The following is a 25,659-nucleotide window of genomic DNA, read 5'->3' on the forward strand; positions in this document are numbered from 1 at the left end:
ACATTAGGAAATACAACCTCAGAAGGTCCTTTTTTGTTTTCTCTGATGGCTTTACTGTCAGTAGTATACAGATTTGACCTAATATGATTATTAAGTGAAAAATAAACCCCCCTTTAAAAACACTTTGGACATCTTTTATATTTTTATTTTCTTACTTCTTCCATAAGACCTCCCCTTCTTTAGTTTCACAAAAATTATTTCATTTCTTTTTTTATTATTCTATTTCCTTCTTTTATATCTTTTTCTTTCTTTTTGATTCTTGATTCTAATACAAGAATCATTTATAAATAAAAAAAGATCTTAAAGTTCCCAGAAATTCAAATCTTTAAAAACATTGCTTTTAAAAAATGCTCCAATAGCCCACAGATGTCACTGCAAAATCTGATCTGAAAATAAAGAAAAATGTCTTAAAATGAGAGTTGCTCTTAATGTGAGCACAAATAATTTCATTCGCCAATGAAATTGGTTATTTTTCCCTGGAAATATGCTAAATAGATGTTATTCACTTTTTCGTATTTTTCTTATTTTAAATATCATCTTATTCTATTGGCAAATCCTCTTAATTACCTTCTCAAAACAAAAGAGAATACAAGCATTTCAAGTAAAATTAACTTATTTAAACTTTTATGTCTTCTATATAGTGTCATGAAAGATTTCAAACACCTTGAACTTTTTAAAAATTATATGAGCTTATAATCACACCGATATATTTCACAGATATTTCACCTGATATAACTGTAAAGTTAAATAATTTTCTACATAATTTTACAATTTTTGCACATTGGCATTAAGATTTAGACCTTTTTACAATGACACCCAAAATTAAATCCATTGCAACAAGCGGTCTTCAGTAATCACCAAATTAGTAAATAATGCCCTTTTTTGTAACATAATCTAATAATAAATCGATATGGTTTGTGAAGGGTTCAACGGTTTAACAGAGAACAGCAACCTGAGGATCAAGGGACAAATCAAGCTGGTCAGGAGGAAAGTTGTGAAGAAATTTGAATCAGTGTTAGTTATTAAATAAGAGCCCAAACTTTAAAAATCTCACAGAGATCTGTTTGATTCATTCATCATCTGAAAACACCAGCACATGGCAAAGCTGCAAACATGGCAGCACTTCAGACAAGTAAAGCATTAACTGAAGAGGCATCTAAAGGTCCACAGCTCATGTTAGATAATCTGTTGATAATATATCCATTAGGCTTGCAGTCTACAAATCCTGGCCTTTATGGAAGAGTCAGCAAAAGAAAATCCCTGGAAGTTTCGTCTGCAGCTAGACTAAAATTAAATGTTTGCTTTATGCAAAATTCTATGTTTTGGAAAACTATGTGCATCCTCACAGAAGAAACATGTTGATGCCATCACCGTGTCATGAAGCAACTTTACTTTAACAAGAAAGGAAGGCTGGTCAGAGCTGATGGGAAGAAAGAAAGAGCAGCAATAAACATAATATAGTCACCAAACAAAACCCTGCACCTTGAAAGGAAACCCTAAGGCTGCAGAATCCTTGAAATTGGGGTGAATTTTCTCCTTCCAGAAAAAAAAAGTATCACACTCACTATACAATCAGGCATACAACAAAATGCTTCAAATCTAAGTAATACTTGAATATTTCCTTTCACATCTACAACTAAATAACAGTTGCTTACAGGACATCGGTCCTGTAAGCAACTGTGCTACACAAACTTTTCTAATTTTATATGAAAAAAGATCCAAACATAAATAGATATTGTTATACTTCACATTTAAACACAAGTTTGTCTTGGTCTATTATAGAAAATTATAGTAAAATGCATTGAGGGTTTGTGTTTGAAAACTTACAACTTTTTAAAAGATTTAAGAGCTATGTTTGGCATTGTAAACTGACAAATCATTCACATAACTTACAGGGAAAAAAATAGAAATAATGGATGTTCCAATGATAGGATAGGTCCATATATTTAGTATTTATGCAAGGCTCGAGCTTTTGCCAGGAGAGTTCGGCCAGGACAGCTCAACAATTAGCTAATGCTTCCTTTTCTTGTAGGAAAATGTCTTTTCCTAGAATGATTGCTCTTTGGAATCCTGGCTGAATTCAATTATTTCAGCTTCTGGGTAATGTATGATTCCAGCTGGCCTGTAGGGAAAGCAGCACAGAAGCACAACGCGCTTCTTTTAAGGAGGATGCACAAGAGCTTAATGGGGAAAATATTTTAACAAATTAAAGTTTGCTAGATCAATACTGCTGCAGGATCTCCTTTAGCTATTCTGTCCTGTAGATTTGCATAGTTCTGCAGGCTGACATTAAAACGATTGATCCATCCATATGTTCAATCATTGAGCTACCAAAGTATCAGTGAAGCCGCTGGCAGGTGATTGAACACAATTGATTACAGCTAACCTATTGTCTTTCTCCCGAATGGCTCATTGAAGTATGGTTAAATCCTCCAGGAGTCTCACTTGATCTTGGTGTTTTTGTCATAAAATCTGACCTGCAAACACTGTGTTGAGATGGGAAAAATGAGAACCCCATGCTGTCACTTAAGATCATACCAAAGCACTAATATGTCCTTCGTAGAGTCAGCTGCACAGCCTGTCCAGGTGCTTGTGCAGAATTGCTGAACAGACTACTCCCTTCAAAGCTGCTGCTCCTTAAACATATTACACATACACTGATGACCCTAAATGCATTAAGACCAATAACATAATTCCTGTGCTTGCAATTGACTCCTTGTTTTTTACAGGCTTATCAGTCTCCAGGAGGCAAAAGATGGTAGGCAATGGGAGAAAATTAACAAGCAGCAGTGGTGGAGATGGCAGGGATAGAGTGATTGAAGCACAAAGCTTTGCTTGGAAGACCAGCTAAAGCAATCTGTTGCACTTTTAAGATCAATGACATAGACTGAAACTCAACCAGACTAACAACATTAATTGTGTTCAACTGAAACACATCGGAAATCTTAGCATTGCAGTTAAGACCACACCAACCAAGAAGTACAGAGATTGAGACGAGGTCAGGACATTATGGTCTTGGTCTCTGTGGTCATGACTACAACACTAGGAAATCCAAATGTAACACAATGGACAGGCTTAAAAGGAGCTTAAGCTGTGTGAAACTGATACCCCATCCACGTGACCAAACTCAACAAATATACTGAAGGGTTAGTGCTTCGTTAGTCCAGGTTTTTGCTGTTAAAATTATAATTTATAAAAATGAATAAATAATACAGAAAAGATCATGTGTGCTTCTTTTGTTTCTGATTTTTTAGGCCACCCAGTGGTCAACCATCCCCCATTGAGTTCTGAATTGATTAAGAATTATCTACTTTTTCAATGCTACATGATTTGTGCAGGTTAAACTGTCATTTGTGGTACTTTGGTTTTTGAGAATCATTTTCAATTTCAGCCAATAATGTTAGCATCCCAGCAGACAGGGCTGCGCATGTCTCCACATATATGAAGCTATTGCATAACATAATATGGCACTCCTGTGTAGGCATTGAATATAACAGTGGGAATGTTTACTTTACATAGTGGGTGGAGTGATTGTTTCCCATTTTTTATTAGTTCAACATCCTCACAGATCCTTCAGTTTGGACCTACCTTACCCTTGGCAACACCATAGCATTTCCTGTGATGGTTGCACTTCCGTAGTTCCGGCTTCCGTAGCGTCGTGAACGCGCATGTGCGCGCTTTCAGGAAATCCTATACACTACTGTTTATGCTCTACAAACATTCTAAATGACTTAGTTTCGAGTAAATTCTGGATGCTACCCACTCAGGACACTTGGAATACATTGGACGAGCAGTATGGAGGAATATTGACACGTTTTTTGTGGACTTTTATGGACCTTTCTGTCTCAGGCACCATAGACCTCCATTATTTGAATGTCAGCAGACAGCAAGAAGCCTCCCAGTTCTCCAGATGCATTTGAGATATCAAAAAAGTACTCCAGAGTGTTGTTCAGCATGGGGGTGAGTAGAAAATGAAGGCTAATCATGTTTTGGGTGTACTATTCTTTTAAGAGCATTCTTTCATTTATTATTTTCTAACATTATTTCCTCAATATTCAATTTTAGCTGAGAAAAGCTTCACCTCAGTTGCACTTCTTTAACCTACATCACAATCACAACCAGTCCCTTATTGGTTGCAGTGATGCAATTTCATAGAAAGGTTCAGATTTTTTAACTTCTGCAATTACCTTTCCACTCTATCCATGCGGTGCTGCTGTTTGACAACACCTCAGCTCTATCAAGTGGCCCGAAGTGAGAGCGTGACAGTGAAATGCTTGAGATTCACTGCTGGCTGTTTTCCCAGCCTTCTAACCGCGCATTTTGCATAGAGAATTAATTCATTGACCTTGGAATCGACACAATGCTCGGTCCGAATGCACCTTTAAGCAGTATTGTCAACAAAAACCCTGGATAGCTTGAAAACTGCCCTAACTCCTGCTTTAAAGAGTTGATAACACTAATGATGAACAGTTTATTGAGATAACAGGTGCATCTGATTAGCAAAAACTCACTGCAACTTTTCCACTTAAATTTTCAAAAATCATATACCTCTGTGTGATGTCTTAGTTCAAATCCGTTTGGTGTACTTCTTTGATCTAAGAACACCTCTCTTTTTCTGTATTTGCATTTTTCTTAGTTTGGACACTTTTCACCAACAAACAGATTCAATGTTCTTGCATGGTTTGCATACAAGTAAAAAGGAAGTGAATCACAGAAAACATTTATGTTAAAAAACCAATATACAGATTCTGGGGATAGGTAAAAGGTATGTGATGAGAAGTAAGTGTGCAAAGAGCAGGACTTAAAAAATGAACAGTTCATTGCTAATTACCAGATATTTTGGACGGGGGTGACCCCCTGTCAGCTGGGGCATTGGCATTGTCAGAATGCACTATTATTTTCCTCTTGACACGCAAGGCAGTGCTGCCAGAAGATTTAAGGTATGCCAGCCAGGGTGGCAGGTCCAGCTTGCACTATGATAACTTTTATCCTACTCACTATGTTAATCTTCATCAAAATAAATTGGCTGAATGAGTGCAGCCTGAGTAGGCAACAACAGATGTGGTCTCCTGCTTTCCTGCAAGCTATTACAAATGATAGCCAGTAAATCAGCTGTGACCCTTCCCACCTCATATGGCTGGAGACCAGCCAGAGTTATCCTCTCCTCTCTGCCTGTGGCAGGCTTATTTAATGCCTCCAAACACAATGGATTCATTATTGACACATACGGAGCTTGATTGCAATTGGCATGGAGGAGAGGTGAGAGTGGACACATCATCAACCGCAAAGTTAGTCTCTACATGACCTACTGGTCAGCGGCTGACCCCAGTAAACTCTCTCCAACACTAACCCCTTCCCATGAACTCGTTTGGCGATGTGAGAATTGATACCAAGAGTCCATGGCAGAGAGCGCTTCGTAGGAGGTCTACGAACCCACCACGCCTTCGGCAAAATAGAGATTGGAGAGGTAAGAGGGCGTGCGCAACAGCGATAATGTGCCCTATTTATCTTGTGCATTATAACATCTGGGAAACTTCTCTAAAAACAAAAGAGAGCACTGAGGGCTGTCATTCTGCTTTTACCTTCAGAAACCCACCAAAAGCATTTGTCCCTTCAAAATGGATAATGGACAGGCCACAAATCATTCAGGACAACAGCACGAAGGGTTGTGTTTGAGGGAACCTGAATGTGTGTGTGTATGCGTGTGTGTGTCCTTGGCATTTAACTCCTCTGCTGGCCCATTCTGCAGAGCCCTGCAGGACAAATTGCCCTGCATGGTTGTCTTTGAGAAGCAGTGCAGCGCGCAGAGAAAGGGACAGGACTGAAACACAGAGAACAGGCCTATAAAAATTCATCACTTTGACCCCCCTGACCTTCTTTTATTCAGGGGGTTACACACGCACAAGCACACACCACCCATCTGAGCTCTTAGACACAACTATTTGGAATTTTTTTTTTCAGATTTTCTGTAAGGTTTCCAACAAACAACACAAGACAGACTTAACAACACATTCAGAGAAAAAGAAATTCCCTACATCTCCTGATCTCTGCTACTATTTCTCCCACATATGCTCCCGACAAGCAGCAGACACAAAGGCCAAGGAAAAGCTTTCTCAACAGGAAAAAGGCCACCAGATGCCTCTTTGTGGCAATTCCTCTGTATAAAGCAAAGGCAGTAAAAAGAGGGTGGGCTCTCCTGAGGCATATTAGTCCCAGTAAGAGGACGACATTGTCTCAGGCAAGGCTCTTGACACATTACTGCCACCTGTACAAAGAAAACCTAATGAGAGATTTAATCTGAGAAACCTCCCGTGCCACTTTAAGTCAGCACTTTGAAAACCAACCACGGCAGATGTCTGCAAGACTGTTTAACGTGCAGGCTTCTCCTAACCTCTCAATGAAGCTGGGCGGGCTTATATTGTTCCGTAGCCATATGGTTACATATCTGCTGCATTTGTCTTCAAATGAGTAAATCGTGTTTTCTTTTTAACACCTCAGGTTTACAGGGGAGCCTTTATCCAGAGAACTAGCAAAAAAACCCAGAGCCAACACTGTGCTAGCTTTAAATGCCATCAAACTTTTAAGGCAGAAAATCTAAGGAGTAATCAAGGTAGGAAATACTAATAGACTGCCCATAGACTGCCTATCTCCGGCAGTCTATGAGCGGGTCTGCAGTCCGTCGCGTACAGACACAGAGACACACAGGACAAACAACCATTCAGACACACACACAAACCTAAGGACAATTTAGAGAAGCCAGTTAAACTAACACTCATGTATTTGGTTTGTGGGAGGAAGCCGGAGTACCCGGAGAGAACCCATGCATGCACAGAGAGAACTCCGTGCAGAAAGACCCCAGGCCGGGAATCGAACCTGCAACCTTCTTGCTGCAAGTTATAGTCCAAAAATAAATATAGAATAAACAGGTGTAACTTCTCAGGTCCATCCATGTAGGTTTTAAGCCAAGATTCAACCCGGCATTGGAGGCGACTGTCAGTGTTGTGAGCTTACAGTGTAACGCACCCTGATGTAAAAAGAAAACCACACCCCCAGACAAATCAGGAAAAATCTCACCAAATCGGACGTGCCAAGAGACTCTGAGGGGCAAGGAGGGGGGGTGGAGGTTAGGCAGGGTTGTAGAGAGGATGAAGGAAAGTGGCAGCCATTGATATATCATTATTAACCGCTAGTTTAGCTTAGATGTACTGAGGCATGGAGAGTGAGAAGAATGATACTGCTAGTTATGCCATAGATAGATCTTTGGAGGTGCAGGATGTTTGACCCACCGAAGGTTGAGGGAGACTATGTGGAGCTCAGTAAAACTTCAGGACGCTTACTTGATAAAATGCAGAGTAAAAGAGTAGCACCACACTTTATATAGTTTATCTGTCTGAAAATTTGAGTTTGGGGTGAGTTACTATTTAATTTTTATAGAGTAAGAAAAAAAGTTTATTTTAAGATGTTTTTTCCTTTTAATGTTCCCTCTTTTAAAACAAACCATCTGTTGATCTATGTCAGTGGCGGAATGCAAGATAACTCGGTAGAAAAACTTTTTAAGGTCTTCAAGTTATTCCATCCTAACTTAATAACAAAAACACATAAATCTTTATATTTTTAATAAAGCTGCAGATTTTGTTATCCCCTCTTCACTGCTTTCATTTAACTGGATATCGTTATCGTGAAGCATAAGCCCAGCCACAGCTAAAAAAGAACGAGCTGCTGATAATGTAATACCTTTAAATGCAACTCAAAGTGGGAGCACTGATGGAAAAATAAACATGTACTAAGCACCTGAAAATTCTCCACACTCACTGGATTTACATTTTAAGCTGCACCTCTAAGTGGGAATCAATTACAGGAAACATACAGCGAGGCAATCTGTTGCTGCTGAGTCAATTAAAGAGCACGGAAGAGCCAATCTGTGATTAGCGATGGTCCAATAAGCAGGAGTATGCAGACTTCATTATGCTGCTATTCAATAAATGTATTTCTGTTTGGCTTAAAGAAAGACAGAGCTTTGTTGGCACAGCACAAACAGAAAAGGGCCTCATTTATCAACCTAGAAGGATAGTATTATTATTATCAAAATGACTTTTAAATTTTCTTTATTGGGAAGCGATGATGGATTTTAGGCAGACGGGCTTCATTTGCTGGGAAGGGAATTTTAAAAACCCTCCTTCCACACAAAGAGCATTGATTTACTCTGAGAAGCAGCCTTTAATTTGTTTACAGCATTTCATCCAAATGATGTGCTTGTCCACCAGGGTGAGGGAGAGCGGTGAAATTCAGCCCAGGAGAGTGTTGGGGGATGCTAGGCAACCATCTAGTGGGTGGGCTTTGTGATACATTTTACCAATTTTTCATGCCCATCCCTCTTGATGTGACCCCACTCGGGACCCTTTATGCCCCTGACAGCTCTGCGCAGGAAAACATGCTGCCGCTGTGATAGCATGAAATCGGGAACAAAGACCCCCACGGCGAGGAGAAGGGGGCCGCCGGGGCGCGCTGTGCTCCGGTCCCGCCTGGCTCTGGACACAAACAGATGTTAGACCAGCCCCAGCTCTCACTGGCCACCCCCCACCCAAAGGGGAAGGCCCTTTTTGGAGAACTGAACCCAAAAGGCATTGTTTAGGCCTCCTCTAAGACAAAACCTGCAGCCACTCCTTCTGAAAGGACCCAGTAGCATGGCTGTCGCAGATAAATCACACGATGAGACCCATGAATTCTCAATACGAGCCTTAATAGGCCCTCTTAAATATGATGAGATATTTGTGTGTGGTGTCAATGGGGCCTAGTGACTGTTAATGTCAGGGGAGAGAGAAGTTTAAAAGCCAGTGGTGCCAACGCTGGGTTTACAGTTATGTTACAACAAGCTGGATGAACATCACTTCTGACTGCTTGGACTGTCGCAGATTTAAATAATCTTCATGCTTCCTTTATCAGGTTTTCTACCTTTTCTTGATGCGATCCAAAACTTAAAAAGGAAGCCAAGCAACAGAAAAATAGTCAAAGAATCAGCAGATTATGTTGTTGTATAATCTGCATTATTTCAAATTTCTCAGTGTCATTATTTTAGAGATTTGTACTGGAGTATTTAGTCGCTCTATAATTTTTCCCATTTATGCATGTAAAAACAGAAACCTGACTGTGATCTATTTGGATTTTAAATTAAAAGTGGCACAAAAAGAGAAAACAAGGAAAAAGTTATTTTTTGATTTTCTTCCAGTCACCTTCTTTTCAACTCTGTCTCTGCAGCATGATACTGCCTCTTATGTGTTTCACAATGATGATAGTGCTCTCATGGTTACATGCTAATTTACTAAAGTTACTCAAGGTAAGTTCCAAACTGGATTTTTACTGGTTTTTTATCCAGTATGGTTTTTTGTGATGGTGTTCCTTCCTACAGGACAGAAATTTGCATTACTTGACTGATATTTGTCTCGTTTACAGCTTTGACATAGGGCGTTAAAGATGTTGAATACAAACCCGCTCTATCAATTTCTCCCCATTGTAAGCTTCTGGAAATGTGTTGCTGTTTCATATAAAATCTGAAGAAATTACAATGAATTCAGTGATTGTGACGTAATGAAATGTAAAACATTTCAATGGGCTGATGCAAAACAGCAGAATCTGCTTACTTTCTCGTGCAACCTAAGGACGATTAAAAAGCCAATGACACTTGTAGTGGATGTTTGTGGCCCCCCATCCCATGGGACTATGAGTGTTATCTCCTTCATCCCTCAAAAGACAACAATTATTGTGCTCTGCTTTACAAAGGCTGAAGACTGCATTAGTCAAAAATAGACTGACATCATATAAGTCGGACACTATGTACCAGGCACAATGCAGTCCCTATCCTTCGCAGTTTATGCCACATTTCTTCAGCAGTAAATAAGAGTGTCACTGTTAGGCTCTTTCCACCATCCTCATAGACAAAGTCAAACGGAAATACTAAAAACAAAATAAACCATCAGACAAAATATGACTTTAGAATGATCTTATCAGAACCTGCCCTATTTTTTTTTTTAAATCTATGAATTGAGGATTGAGGTGTTAATGAAGCGATGTCAATAAAGTAATCAAATTAGTATAATATTAAATTAGCCTTAAGATAATTTTGTATTTTTTATTTATTGTGCAACAATGTTTTCAACCATTATTTAAATTTTTTTTAGGACTTTATGAAACTCTAGAATACCTAGTGACTCTTCAAAGACTATAAAACAATACCCACCCATTCATATTTGTATAATTAACTGTAACAAACTACACATGTGTTTGGTTAAACAAAAGAAGCAACTGCAAGACATTTAAATATTTTTATTTTATATTATAAATCAAATTGAATGTATTTTACTCAAATTGATTCAATTTTGATTGACTCAAAATTAACAAAATACCTAAATAAACTCAATGCTATTGCTAAAAATACACCCAGCCTCTTGGGATTCAATAATTTTTAGATATACCCTTTAAAAGATTTTATATTTTTTATATAAAACCTTAAAAAAACTAGAGTCTAATTTACTTAAAGGAGTCATAACCTATTTTTTACTTATATAATCCTTCTGAAATTGTATCTAAATTCATGTTTAATCCTAACCTGGCAGCAGCCAGATTGATATGTGCAGAACTAAGTTGAGTTCTACGTTATCAATCTGGGATGGCTGCCGTTCAGTCTGTCCGTGAAAAGGAGGGACATTTAGTACAATGCTTTGAAATGATTGGTTGACGTGCCAGCTAGTACCCGCCTTCCATAATACGCTTTCCGCCAATCGTATCTTCTTGGGTGTTTTCACAACTAGCAGAGTAAGTTGATAAATCCAACTTTTTCCAAATCCTGTTGGAAGAAAAGCACAGACATCTTTCCCCATCTACAAATGCACAAAGTTCTTCTCTTTGCTCCTTTTTTAAATGAGAAATGTCGCTATTTTAGCTAAAACTGAGTCAATTGCCGTATCGACACAAGTCCTCCAGTGTAGCCATCCTGGTAATACCTCGGAAAAGCCCTTCTGTGTGTCATCATTCCCACATGTCCCACCCCAAAAGACACTGCTGGCATATCATCGGTCCGATTAGCTGGTTGTTACGAGATGGACATATTAGCGGGAGTCTTTCAAGGCATTTGTTATGTAAACTCAGATCTCACAACAATCAAGCTTGCGGCGCAAAGTTAGTTTAATCGATTCTAGGACAAATAGTAAATAAACAGAGCTAATTCCGACCCTTCTTTATCATCCCTTTTTTATTTCAAGAGCACACACGAGAATATGACTTATCATTCATGTGGATGCAGTGTCTGCATCATTGGGAGTATCATGATTCATTTACCTTCCCTTACCCAATAGGTAGAGATAATCCATTACCGAAAGCTTGCAGGTGAGTCCCCCATTGGTGGAAGAGAGACGGGCGTCTCTCTTCCAGGGTTGAGTCAATACAAGGTACAAAAATTGTGCCATTTACACAGCACCCTCTTGTGGGCATTTCTGGTTTGAAAATTGACATGAAAAAGTTGGATTTCTGGGTGATGACTCCTTTGACATGGGTAACAATGTTCTGTTGATCTTTCACTCTTTAACTTCCGCTATACATTTCAATTCAGCGCAGAAATGAATAGCTCCTCCAAATGTGAAGAGGTTTAATAATACATAAATACATAATATATGTATAATATATGTATAATATACATAATAAATACAAGGTAGCATCCGTTATTTATGTATCCCTTTGTTACTAACTTCTAATACTAACTAATGCTATTGAGTTTTACAACTAGAAAGTAGAAATGAGGTCTGATATAAGGCATGCAATGATCCTTCCCTTAAGTGCGCCATCATTTGACCAGCGGGATTTTTACATTGCATTGCTTCTATTGTATTTCTGCCATATTGCACATCCACTTATGGATAGGAGAGATGACTGAATAGGAATGGCCTATTCTTTGTCTGACAGCATGGAACTGTTTATGAATCCCTCATTAGTTTATTTATATTAAAAGTCAACAGTGGGAGGTGGGCATGCCTACTGACTGGTTAACAGAGTGTGTTTGGAGTAAAAGCAGAACCATACAGCAGCCATGAGGGACTGAGTGGTAATCGGGTTACGTCCCTGACCGGGACCAACCCGAGGGACCAACAAGCTCCATCACAGGCCCCGTCGGTGCCAGGCTCTGCGCTCATCTTTGGCTTGGTGTTGGCCCGGTGTTCCTAGCTGCCAGTCACAGTTTCCCCCCTCCCTTTCAAACACACAATGGCAATAGCATGACTGGCGCCAGGCTCAAACGGCCTGTTGTTAATGAGCAGCGCCAACAGAAGCCACTGCTTGTTCTTCATTTGCCAGCGTTTTAATTATATGGACAGCGCTCCCATCAAAGCCATATAGCTCAAGTTACGCCCTCATTGCTGAACTCTTTCTTTCCTCTGTGTCTTATAGCTGTATTCATTAGCAGAGTAAGCAAACAGAGAGAAGAGCAAGAGAGAGAGAGAGAGAGAGAACAGGAGCTGTTGTCTAGAGAGAATAGTCTCCTTCTATATCCAGATGGGTTATCAGCCAGATAATAGGCCCTCATTGTGATAGATTGGACTCTTCTTGCCAAATAAAATGTCTGTATTGTATTGCGAGGAAATATCACCACAGGCATCACCTGGGAGGCTAATAAATAGACATGGGATAAACAGGAGGCGCTAATAATTCTGCTTCGACTTGCAGATAGTGGTGAACAGATGAGGTGTAATGCTCCAGGACAATTAAGATGATTCTAGGAGGCTGTGTTTCCCAGCAAAGTACAATGATTTACTAGGTCAGGCATTATACGTAGAGGATTTGTCAATACAGTTTGGCCGAGTAATGATGTACTCAAATACAGCCCTGCTATTCATTCTGCAATAAGTGTTAATATATAAAACTGTCACATTTATGGAAAAGTATTTCCATTTTTAGCTAAATTACATGGAAATTGGGATGTTTATTGCTTTATATACATCTGTGTAAGTGTATGTGGGAGCCGCCATGGTGGGTCCCCGGTGTCAGGGGTTCCACAGAACAGAGACCCAATCAGTGCTGGCCCGATGGTTAATGGATGGATGGCCCCCAAAATTAATTAGCCTGACTAATGTAGTGTACACTAAATTACACCGACTGTCTTTTGATTTATAGCCGTCCAGATCTAGCAGTGCGCACGCAGGAACGTCACAGTCAGCCTGAAGAATGCTGAAATTTATTTAGGAGGTTTAGGTTCAGCAGCCAGGACGGTGGCCATCGACGAACTGATGATGAACTGCTGGGGGTTCAGCCTGGGGCTGAAGGTAACAAGCATTCGGTTAGATTATCCCTCATCATTTATTTTAACCACTTCATGCATGAGTTATGATAACCTCACTCTGACTTTTTTTTCCAATTATATTTTGGTGAAAAAAATTTAATTGACTAATTTAGCCATGTGCTTTCAAAGAGCTTTACACAATGTAAGTCATCAGACAAGATGTGGTCTGGTTTTAAATTCCCATTATATTAGATATATTATCCAGAGCATCTCAGGAGACATTCAGTTGGCTCCGATACGATCATCTTCATTTATTCGACTGTCGCTACCCTACCTGCAACATTATAAAATGATTTACCAGCTGAAAATCACATACCTCAACCAACTCGAAAAAATCTGTATGATTAAAATAATGTAATTTACATGAGATAGTCTTTTTGGTATTAGTTTTCATAGGTCAGATGTATAGTTTTGCTGTTTTTCCTTACTTATAAGACATAAAATCTACATAAATAAGAGAAACTAAGATTTGTGTGTAAATTATTGGTTTGATACTGAGCCAAGCTCTCATAGACGCTGGCTGCTAACAGAGTCATTCATTTCCACTGTTGCCACATGCTTCTCAGGGGGAAAGATCAGTGTAAAGTAAATAACTCTTGACAATTGCCTCAATTTCATCATTAACTATATTTGACTACTTTAATAACTACAATTAAATTATGACGTAATTTCATTGAAATCTATATGATTAGACTGATTTCATTATAGATTCCTTTAAACTCTGCCTGTGTTTTTTTTTTTTTTTTTTACATATATGCCTAATTATAGTGGCTTGCAAACATCTAATCAACATCAAAACACCTTCAAGAAAATTGCTTTTGAATAGTTGATGAAAAACTTCAGCTGAAACATGGTGTTCCTGCCAAGCCGTACAAAGTTCCTACATTAAAGCTGCTAGCTTTTTATCTGTCCTGACATTGCCGTTTGTGCGTGTGTCCGCCGCTGTGAGGAAAATGAATGATCTACCCCACTGGTCTGTCATTACAAGGCATTTTACAGCATTCATTTTCAGTAGGGATAGTCAAGGGGCCCACCTTTAATTTCATGCTGCTCAAGCGAGAGAAAGGACACAGGACAAAGGAAGAGAGATTGATGCCCACTCTGGCCCCTCCTCAGCCTCCCCTGCACTCCCCTCTGAAGCCGACAGGGGGATGCTTGCTAATCCAGTAAGCGAGCGGCCAGCTGAGCCTAATGAAATCTGCCCAACAGATCAGCCTCAATTAAAACAGCCCCACACCATGTCCGGGCGACAGTAGATCAAGTCGGCAATTAACCCCTCCCGCTGGCCTCTATCAATCCTTATATTGGAGCAAGTCGGCCAGCAGCACATATTCTCTGCAGATATTAAATTTACATTCTATTAAGTTTAATTAGGAGGGATTTTAAATATACTGGGAATTTGGGCACTGGGCCCTTAGTCTGTCATCGATACTGCTGATTCATGGTCACATCAAGGGAGGGGGGATACATGCCAAACATAGCATCACTCCCCCTGAAGCGCACACTGCTGAAATGTATTGCCTGAATCATAGAAGCAAAGAATAAAGATGTATTTTTATATAGATGTATCAAAAATAGCTGTGAGATCTAAGGCGTTTAGTTTTTCTGAAAGTTTTTCTGTTAAAGTCTCAAATCAGCATTTCAAGCAGACTGAGACCTGGACTTTGACTGGGCCGTTGCCATGTCTGCATTAGGGTTTCAGATCTGCTTCTGTGTTTGGAGCTCCAATCGGCCAGGGGAGGCTAAACAAAGTCCAGAAAATTGCTCAATGGGCAGTGGGTAGCACTGCTGCCTTGCAGCAAGAAGGTTCTGGGTTTGAGTCCCGGCCCGAGGTTTCTGCATGGAGTTTGCATGTTCTTCCTGAGCATGCTTGGGTTCTCTCCGGGTACTCCCACAGTCCAAAAACATGAATGTTAGATTAATTGGCTTCTCTGGATTCTCCTTAGGTGTGAATGTGTTTGTGAATTTGTGTCTGTGTTGCCCTGCGATGGACTGGCGACCTGTCCAGGGTGTACCCCGCCTCTCGCCTGTAGACAGCTGGAGATAGGCACCAGCACCTCGCGACCCCAATTGGGACAAGCGTGTCAGATAATGGATGGATGGATAGAATAGGATGTTGATCTCAGTCGATGTGGGGCATCCTGGTCGTGTCTGCAGAAAAGGTCCAAATCATGGACCTTGCATCTTTGTGTTTTAAACTTTGTGTGAGGGGTTTGTGCTGTTTTGCTGATTTAGATCACAAGCTGTGCTTCTGGGCTGAACATTTTACTTTGGTGTCATCTGATCAGAGGAAGTTGTTCCAGAGGCCAAAAGGGTAATTCAGTTGACAGCTGAAAAACCCAGGTAGTGCTGCCTAACTGTAGTTCTAATAGAAATTATTCTGGAAAAACCATACTTATGCAATATTTCTATAACTAGGCTAATTTTAACATTTGACATGAGACCTAAGACTTGACGGAGAGAGAACTTTTGGAGCCACTTTGGTGTTTAACTGGGCTTCCCAGATTCTGACCTTGGGGTTAAATTTGCTGCCCTTCATGTTCGCAGATGGGCCTCTATAAGCTTCTCAAATTATAGAATTCAACTATTCTATTAATACAAGTACAAAGCAACTACTAATGAACGCAAACAATCTCTTTCTCAGAATTTACTGTTTGTGTCCTTTGATCATGGCACATACAGACAGTATGCCCTCCAGGTAAACAAATAGGTTCATTGTTTTATTGCTGAACATCCTTTTCCCAATCCTAAAAACTATAGCCAAAAGAGTCAACTCATTCGATAAGTATTTACTAGAAAGACGTTTGAAAGAGCTCTGCTTTGACCTTTAGCTTACAGAGTTTACAGGAGTTAACATGACGTAGTAAAGAGCCTAAAATGAATGAGACAGCCAAATACAGACAGATTTAAAGGGTAAAATGAGTAGAAAGGTTGAAATAAGGAAAATTTATTCAGGACTTTTGAGCAAAATAACCAGGAAAAAAGTGAAATTAACTTTGTTAGAACCAAATGTTTTAAAACATTTTGTTTTTATAGAGCAATGGAAGCCATGTTTGTCTGCATACCTCCAGGTGTGTCTTTTCTTTTGTCTGTATCTATGTGATGGCTAATAAAAGGCTAAATTAAATAACTTTGATCTGGTATCAGAAACATCTGAGTGTCTGCAGCCCAACTGTGCTCTAACAATAATAACCGACTTCAATTTGACTAAAGTGGAAACGTTCAATGAGATTTTAAAGAATGCACATGAATGGGGGCTCTGTGAAGCATCCCACAACGTATGATTCAGACTATATGTTCAAAAGACACCCTTTGTGATTTCTTGTTTTAATCAGCACCGATGCAGAGCATGATCAAGCCAAGGCACGATAAGACCCATGGGAGAGGAAAGAGGAGGCCGGTGGGGCCTGGACCACCTCCAGGCTGCTCAGCTCCTGCATTAGTCTCCACGTGGCTGTGTCCTTTGTCTGCCAGTCAAAGGGCTGCTGAATGGGGGTCAATTGAAACCAATTCCCTCTGTCGGACACAATTAATGGGGTTGCCCGGGCTGGGCGGGAGGGGGGGCGGCTGCAGGTCTGTGGTTACTGATCCCGGCGCACAAGCATGTCGGGAATTTGCCACCTGAAATTTGTCTTCTGACAATAACAAACCCACAGCCTTTCAAAGCCACCTCCTTCTCAGTGATGTATCCGAACCTGTCCCTGAACCATCCATCCTGACTAAATGTAAAAACTGTACAGAACAGAACAGGATCCTCCCTGCTGGTTTCATTCGTTCATTTTCTGCTCCAGCAGCAACACCTTTAGAATATTATCCATAAAACATTATAGAAATGTATAGCATTTCAAGTCAAAACCTTAATATTAAATTACATACATTGATGAACCACAATTACTTATTTAACTTGTATATTTCTTTTCATTAAAAAAACAATCACCTAAAGCTGATGAAAAGTACCCTTCAGTTTTGCAGAATATGGCACAAAAGTAATCTTCATTCAGGATGTTTACCACCACTTGTCCAATAAAACCAATAATATGAGGGGTAAACCTCAAAATGTTGTTTATAGAGAAAATGGCTGTTAATACAGTGCTGTATCTTCACAGATTGCTAGAACGTTAAGTGGAAGGAAAACATTTTAACAACAAAAGTTGAGCAAACAAGTCAAAAAGCACAGGCTTGCACACAACTGTGAAGCAAAGCTCATTTAAGAAGGTCACTGCACAGCCATGTTAAGATTATTGGCTACAACTGTAGCATTTTTAATCTTAGGTTTCTCCTGAACTGGAGGTGATGGACACATTTTACTGGGCTAAGGAGGAGGGAAAAAAACAGACCACTGTTGCTCAGTCCTGTTTATCAGATTAAAGCACATTTTGTCTTCAAGGCAGAGTGGAGAGACACTGACTGTAAGCAGAAGTCCAATGTGTGGCTTGGAAGATAGGGAGCAAAGTCATCTGCTGATGGTAGCCCACCAGAATCTATGCTGTCACCTAAAAGAGTTTAAGAGGATTTAACGATTCCCTCAGTTGAAAGCTTTATAAAAATGCTGATTCTATGCTTTATGCAGCTTCCACGCAGCTATACGTACCAACACCTGCTTTATGGATCATGGATAGAGCCTTATCGGCCACATCCAACCCCCAAAAGAGAATCAGCACCACATACGATCTAAAGGTCCCTATAAAGGCAAAGTTGGCTTCCTCATACCAGCAGACTGATTGACTCCCTCTATCCCAGACTGCACTGATGCAACAACTCATGCAAAAGGAGCCCTAAAACTAAAATACACCTGTAAATAACATACAGTAGCTACACAGACACAGCGGGCCCACATTTGTGTAATAGAAAAAGTATACATTAAATTTTCTTTCTATAATAAATTTACTGCAAAATGAATTTCTATAACATTAGGCCCTAATCATTAATAATCTCATATCATTTTTTCAACTGAGATGTTAATGACTTTCTAACTGATTAAAGATGCACCTCTATGTCATCATTTTTAAAAGAAAAAAAGAAAGGAAATTTTGAGTCTTTTTTTTTTAATCGGTTGATTCCGGGCAGAATGAACAAGAAAATAAAGCAATAAAAAAATGGACTCCCCAACACTGAGACAGAGAGGCCAACCTCCGCGTGTCTGAATCAATCTGCGGATCGATCCACCAGCAGCCCATCTACAGCTAAGCACTTCAGAGGATGTGCACTAATTGTCCTGTTGACATTAATTGTCATTAAAGGGCTTAAAACGGCCTCCGAGCTGTGACTTACATCCTACGGAGAGGCTTCAGTCCATTTGTTTATCTGTGACATCGCAACTGTCTTGGCCTATATCAAGGTTTCAGCGTGGATCAGGCAGGTTGACCTCAACTTGGGTTTATGAAGGCTGCACCGATTGCATCATCGCCTGACTGCATTAAGGCTCTACCTAAAGCTTTTCCCTCAGTGTTTTTTCTGGTTATAGTCCCTATTTTCTGACACTATAGTAAAAGAGGATCCTGCCCATGCTACATTTAACATAGTAGTTCCATATTTACCATTTTTAACCTTGTTTTGCGATGATAAACATTTAATACAGAGTTTAATCTGTATTTATGTCCAACTGGCCGCTCAATGTTCATGGTTCAGTAATGTTTCTTCTCTAGATCAACTGAGATACTGACTATTCAGACTGCAAACTGCAAAAATTCTTACATTTTTTAAGTGGTTTGTTTCCATTACATGATGAACTCATATTACTAACTGCCAAATTAGACCAAGAAGCAGCAGAAAATTTAGCCAAACTAAGTCTAACCAACTCGTTCCGGTTCGGTTTGTATTAAGTATCTGCTTGTGTTGAGCTCTTTGCTACGTCTCCAAGTTTAATCTGAAACTCCTGCATGTGTTTTATATATATATATATATATATATATATACATATATATATATATATATATATATATATATATATATATATATACATATATATATTTTTTTTCATTCACATCACTGACTTCCTATTTTAAAATACCTGCCAAGACATGAAATGAAGGAAACCAGAACATAGAGCCTTCCAGCCTCCACCCTGTTTATTAGAACTGCCGTGATTTAAGTTGAGATTTTACAATCAGCCCGAAAAAATTGTATATTGAATAAAAATGTTCCTATTAAATAACAATAGCATTTTTGACATTTTAATAAATGGATGGTAATGTGGTAAGCAATAGTATCTTTCATTATTCCTTTATTTTTGTGTTTTCATTTACTACATATCTTCAATTAAAAAAAATTGATCGATCAAACAACTTTTTAAGTATTCTTTCTAATAATCCTTTGCTAAACTGTAATTACATTTATATACTTTCAATCGTAATCTAAAACATATAAAAGTACTCAAACTGTTTTTTTGTTGTTGTTTTTTTAAAATTTGTAATGAAGCTCAATCAAATGGCAGAGATGATAATAATCATTTTGCCTTCAGCCCAGATTATGAGACTGAATTATATATTTGATGAAGCTATAGAGGGAAACAGATTTATCAGACCAGAATAACTGGATATGAGTGGGAGAGGAAATGAGCCAAATATAAGATAAATTAATTTGATGCTTTCAGACTTTGCCACGTTTATCTATAGGCCATAAAAAACTGTTGCTTCTTTGAATATTTCAAAGTTTGGAACACAACATCTCTTATCCCAGCGAGCCCTGATAAGATATCAATGTAATAATAGTAATGTAGTAACCTAAATGTGTGCCAGGTGACATTTAACTGCAGACTGTCGCTACTGAATAGCCTGATGTGTTTTCAACATCTGCTAAAGCGGGGAGCGTACTTGCATTTATTATCTCCAAAGCGACACACATTCATATGACCAGCGGTTGATGTAATCTGATTACAGCCCCAAAATCAAATGTCCTGCACCAACTGGGAGACGATGAATCAGTGCCCACAGTGGAGTGGAAAACATGTGAATGTGGTGCAGCTCAGCTCAGCTCAGCTGGTTATCCCCTAGTGGGCAGATAACAAACTACAAAAGCTTTCCTCTTCCGTGCCACACAGAGTGAAGAGCTCTCCAAGTGATTTGAGTTCTCCATTCAGAGAGCTTTCCCACCTCCTCTCTCCTCTGAATGGGGGCTCTAGTTGACACCAACAATGCACACACCTTGAACAGGCCCACTGATTCGAGGACCATTGTGCCAGAGAGGATCGCCCTACAAGTGTCTCTCCCACTCTGTTATCATCGGACATATCACTGTCTGTGGTGGGCTTTCATGACTTGTCCCACCCCCCACCAACTACTCATGGACAATGCAGACTAACTGCACTGCTTCATTTCTCACTGGCCTCATTTGCAGAGGAGGAGGAGGTGAAGGAGGAGGGGAAAAGAGGAGTAAATGGCACCATAACATAACAATGCACTTGGAGGCTCAGTTGGCAAACACAGCTGGGGCAGAAACAGTGAGGTGTTTAATGACTCATAACTCTGAGCAGACCCTACAAAGCTAAAACTGCTTTTACTGTATTGCAGTGTCCTTCTGATACACACAAAGCCTTTAGATCAACATGAATTTGGCAGCGCTGGCTGTGAAACATTCATGCTTCACAATAAGTTCTGCAAAGGACACTCACGTCAAATAAGGTCCTGGAGTCCAACCTGAAGTTAAAGTCCCCAAAGAGGAAGTAAGGCAGCTTGTCATATCGTTGGTCTGTGATCCTGCAAAACAATCAGAGAAGAAATTAATCCAAAAGAAAATGTCAGAAAACAGAAACCAAAAAAAAAAAGACACTTTATAACAATCAATAATCAGTGAAGCCTTTTAATTGGAAGAGGATTTAGATTGTGAGGGTTACAGCACCACCTGGTGGGCTGAACAATTCCATCTAAGGAGGTTACTTTTTAAAATGTGTTGTTTATTCTAAGGATTTTTGTGTTTCTGTGTGCGTCTGTGGGAAAGATATCCCAGAGTTAGAAAATACATCAAGTGATTTGCTTTCACAAGCAGTCAATTATGACTCTTGCCATAAGGTTCCACTTGGTTCTTATATATGAATCTTTATTGAAAATAATTTTGGGGACTAAAATCGAATACTACGGAAGAAGACGGAAGGAGAGGTTACAAAGATAGAGGGAATAAGAAGTAAGGAAGAGAGAAAAAGAGATAGAGACAAGAAATAGGGCAAGAAAAGAGAAACAATAACACAAAACAGCAAAGATGGATATCCCAGAAGATATACAGTAACCCCTAGAAGTCTGCTTCTACACCTGTTTGAGATGATATATAAAGAAAACAAACACCATAAAAACAGCAAAAAGAACACAACCAAAGTAAACATAAAAAAAAGCTTCAAAAGCAGTGGGTATCCCTTAGATATCTACATGTGTCAAAGTCAAAACCTATGGTTATTACATAATATTATTCAGGGTTTTATATATCTGTAGCTGCAGCTTAGTATTCATCATTATTGTGCATCTGTGAACACCTGGAACCCAACTTCCATTGTATGTAGGCATGGGCATGCTTGTGTATAAAGGATTTACCAAGTTTCTTCAGGATGAAAATATGCTTAATAGCAGGTGTGGGCGGCCCCAGACTCCCCCAACAGGGCCCAGGATTGATAAAGAGGCTATCCTGGCCCCAGATATCCAAAAGCACCCCAGATCACTGCGACACAAGTAGGGGAGACATAAGGATAGCCACACCCACCAGAGAAGGGCAGCCGGGAGCACCCGGACCCCGAAGGCCAAATCCTGAACCAGTAACAGCCCTTCAAGGTCCCATATGGTAAATGGTAAATGGCATGTACTTATATAGCGCCTTCTTTCAAGTCAGGAGACCTGACCAAAGCGCTTTACACTACATTCATTCACCCATTCACGCACACACGCACACACTGATGGTGGCAAGCTACATTGTAGCCACAGCTGCCCTGGGGCTCACTGACAGAAGTGGGGCTGCCGTACATTGGCGCCACCAGGCCCTCTGACCACCATCAGTAGACAATGCAGGTGAAGTGTCTTGCCCAAGGACAGAACGACACTGAAAGTCGGAGTCGGGGCTTGAACTGTCAACCCTTCGATTTCAGGGCAAACTCCTACATCCAACGCCACTGTCGCCCCATATCCCTATTGTACTCCCATACCCATGGATGCCAGGCAATCGCAACCCAGGCAGTCCACGCCCCTAGGCCACCTCTGCTGAGGTGAATGACATGCTGGAGAGAGAATGCAGCCATTTGATTTAGCAATGTTGAAGAAGGGATACATCTAAAAGTTGTAGTATACTAGAACCAGAGTCGGGGACCCCTGGATGTAGAGACACATATAAAAGCTCACTGTTAGAACGTGACATCAGAGATCTTTGGAGTCACCAGGTCTGCATAACAAACATTAGAAACTAACTAGAGGCCAACCAGTCCTTGCAGAGCTTTTCTGTAGTATCATCACAAAAGCAGAACTATGGAGTTTCCTAAACTCTTCTTGGACTTCATGGAGAATAGTATGTATTGGTCGGATGAGACTAAGACTGCAACAAACACCTCAATTATGTTATTCTTTCCACTATTTTCTGCATATTAACATATCATCTTCGACTTAAGTAGAGTCAAAATGTTTCAGTTATTATAAAACACTTGAAATCTTGATAAAGAAGTATGTATGTATCTAGAGCTGGTCCATTAAGACTGAAATGGAACCCCGTGTCTGAGTAATTTTCTTCAGATAATCTAAATCAGGGCAAATCACCAATGTAACTCAGGGACCTTCTTCTACAGCAACAACTTCCTTCCATCCTCTGGGATTTGTCTGCGGTGCATTTCCCATCCATTCAGGGCATTTGAGTAAGCCCTTAGCACAGTTAATCATCATCTGACGACGTAAATGAAGCACAATTAAATCAATAATCCTTGATAGGCTGCTTTGAAAAACAGAAAATTCAGTTTGCTGCATTGATCAAAGGGACAGTGAGCTAACACGACAGTGTGCAGGTCTGCTCTAAAGATCCAAATGCTTCTAAAAGACTTTGGGAATGTGGTTCTGAAGAATTATCTTTGATTTACATCTTATAAAGAGCTTTAACATACAGACCAGCTATGGTTCACTTATATGAATGTGTATACAAAGATGAGACTCAATGTTTGAGTACAATGTTAGAAGAGTCACAGTGGATCATTTTCTGTAACATGGACTACTTCCAGATCTACGCAAGTTCTGCAGAGTGCCAGCATCTCGGTGCTTTTAAAAAATATAGTAAAATAAAAAAATGCACCTAAGCGACATATAATGAACTCTTATGCCTCATCACCTACTTAAAAGTGGCTCTTCTACTGAGCAGAGATTAGAAATTAAGGTGGATGTAGTGCTCGCGCTTGTTTAATTAATGAGTCAGGATGCTTGGCTCACTATCTCCACTAATTGTGTGAATAAATCTTGCCGTTGACTTCTCAGGCACAGATAACAATATATTTATGAGGCCGTAAAGAGAGGGGAAAAAAACCTTTCACAGCGGTTGGTCTCAGTCTGGCCGGCTGTCGTAAAGCCCGGCTGCAAGGAGGTGCAAAAAGGTTTCACATAAAAAAAGGAACCCTTTCATTTCAATATTTCACTGGATTAAAAAACAAAATGGTTAATCTCCATTACTTTTTCTTTAATCAGGTAATTAACAAAATAATTTCCTTTTGAATGTTTGTGGCTGATGTAATTTTGTTTTCAATTCAATTTAATTTAATTGTATTTAATTCAAATCATTATATTAATGCAGCACCTATTCATAAGAAGCTTCATTTAAATGCACCCAGAAGATGCAAGAATGCAAGTCATATCTAATTATACTGAAATGCAAAACCAAACAAACTAACTTAGCAATATAAATAATATAAACATTTAGAGATTTAGATCAAATCCAGTTTGATCATTTCTTTATTTAAAATTTCTCTTAATTATTTATTTTCTTTTTTACTACTTTTAAGCCATTTTCTAATTCACCTTATGGTATTCAGATCTTTATTAATTCAACCATTTTACTCATTCACTCGTTTGTTTTCACATTTCTACATAATTCACTTGTTGCATCATCTATTCTTTCGTTGATTTACTGAATAAATATTCGTTACTAATTTAAATTCTTATTAGCTATTATTTTCTTCCTTTCCTAATAAATCTTTTTCTTCAATTTTGTTATTTTTTTGTTAAAATTATAAGTTAAAAGGATGTAAATGTTCATCCTTGAAAAAACGCTTAATGCTGCAACTTTTTACTCATTACTGAAGCACAATCAGGGTTTATTCTCTATGTTATACATTTATACAAATATGAAGAGTGGTATTTTAAATGTTTTTACACTTAAAAAAATTTGTTTGCCCAACCAATTGCCTGCAACAAAACAGATATTATATTGATGGTTTTATTGTGTGTATTCTTTCTGTTATATAAATAAAATAAATGCTAAATGATTTTCAAACACCAGTTTAGGTTCAGAGATATGAGAAACTGGCACAAGGAAAGAAAGACCTATAGGCAGATGACTGCTATTCTCTGGAAAATCTAAACGACAATGTACCACTTCTATACAAGGAATTTCAATGAATATTTTTGAGTGGTCAAATTATCTACAGCATCAAGAAAGCCAATACCTGCCGAATGCATTAGCAACAAGCCACAAGAAGGAAACCTTTCACTTCCCTGTGAAATGTATCCTACAGCCGCGATATCAAAACCAACTGACGCAGTGTACACTACTGCCACAGTAATCCGGAGGGATTGTGAGTGCTTGTGTGTCCCACAGCTCATTAATTAACTCAGACTGGTGTCATTTACGACCTGACATGAGGGTGCTAAGAGACTGAGTTGTATAGAAACACTTTATCCAGCTGAGCTGAGTAGAGGGCAGTAACAAGGCTAATAAGATGTTCTTATAACCGTGGGAACTCCTACACATCTCTTGGACAACTGAATTTTACCAGCAGTCCCAAAAGAGACCAAGTAGACCTAATAAGTCTTGATTTTTATCAATAAAAATGCGTTTGCTGTTGAGACAAGGAATTGCAAAGTTAAAATGTGAGTGATAATTTAATGGGATGAGAAAGGAAATGCACGTTTATCCACAGCCTGAGGTCTTTCTCCTGCTAACAGGCATGTCTAATACCCACCGCCTGGCTGTTTTGTCTGCGGCTCTGAGGTTTCAGCCACAGGTCAGAAGGTAACACTCTGTTTACACGATCATTTCCTAAAGCACTCATGGTGACCCGCTGGTGTGAAAGTTGACTTTTTTTCCAGGGCCATTGTGGAGGATCGAAGAATTGCAACATTAGCTACAGCTACTAGGCATGAAAGGAGCCTGAGGGTGGGGGGTCCTGAGCTTAG

At 39.4% G+C, this 25,659-nt stretch overlaps 1 protein-coding gene across 1 annotated transcript in view; it reads right to left on the bottom strand.

The window, feature by feature from the left end:
• LOC119792739 (inositol polyphosphate-5-phosphatase A-like) overlaps positions 1-25,659 on the bottom strand; it is a 185,862-nt gene that overhangs the window by 33,506 nt on the left and 126,697 nt on the right. Inside the window, exon 9 of the mRNA XM_038299500.1 lies at positions 20,931-21,015. Within this exon, the coding sequence (XP_038155428.1) occupies positions 20,931-21,015 (85 nt within the window). The remainder of the gene's footprint in view (positions 1-20,930; positions 21,016-25,659) is intronic.

Source organism: Cyprinodon tularosa, unplaced genomic scaffold (assembly GCF_016077235.1).
Source record: "Cyprinodon tularosa strain WSP-4 unplaced genomic scaffold, ASM1607723v1 ctg43, whole genome shotgun sequence".
NCBI classification, from domain to species: domain Eukaryota; kingdom Metazoa; phylum Chordata; class Actinopteri; order Cyprinodontiformes; family Cyprinodontidae; genus Cyprinodon; species Cyprinodon tularosa.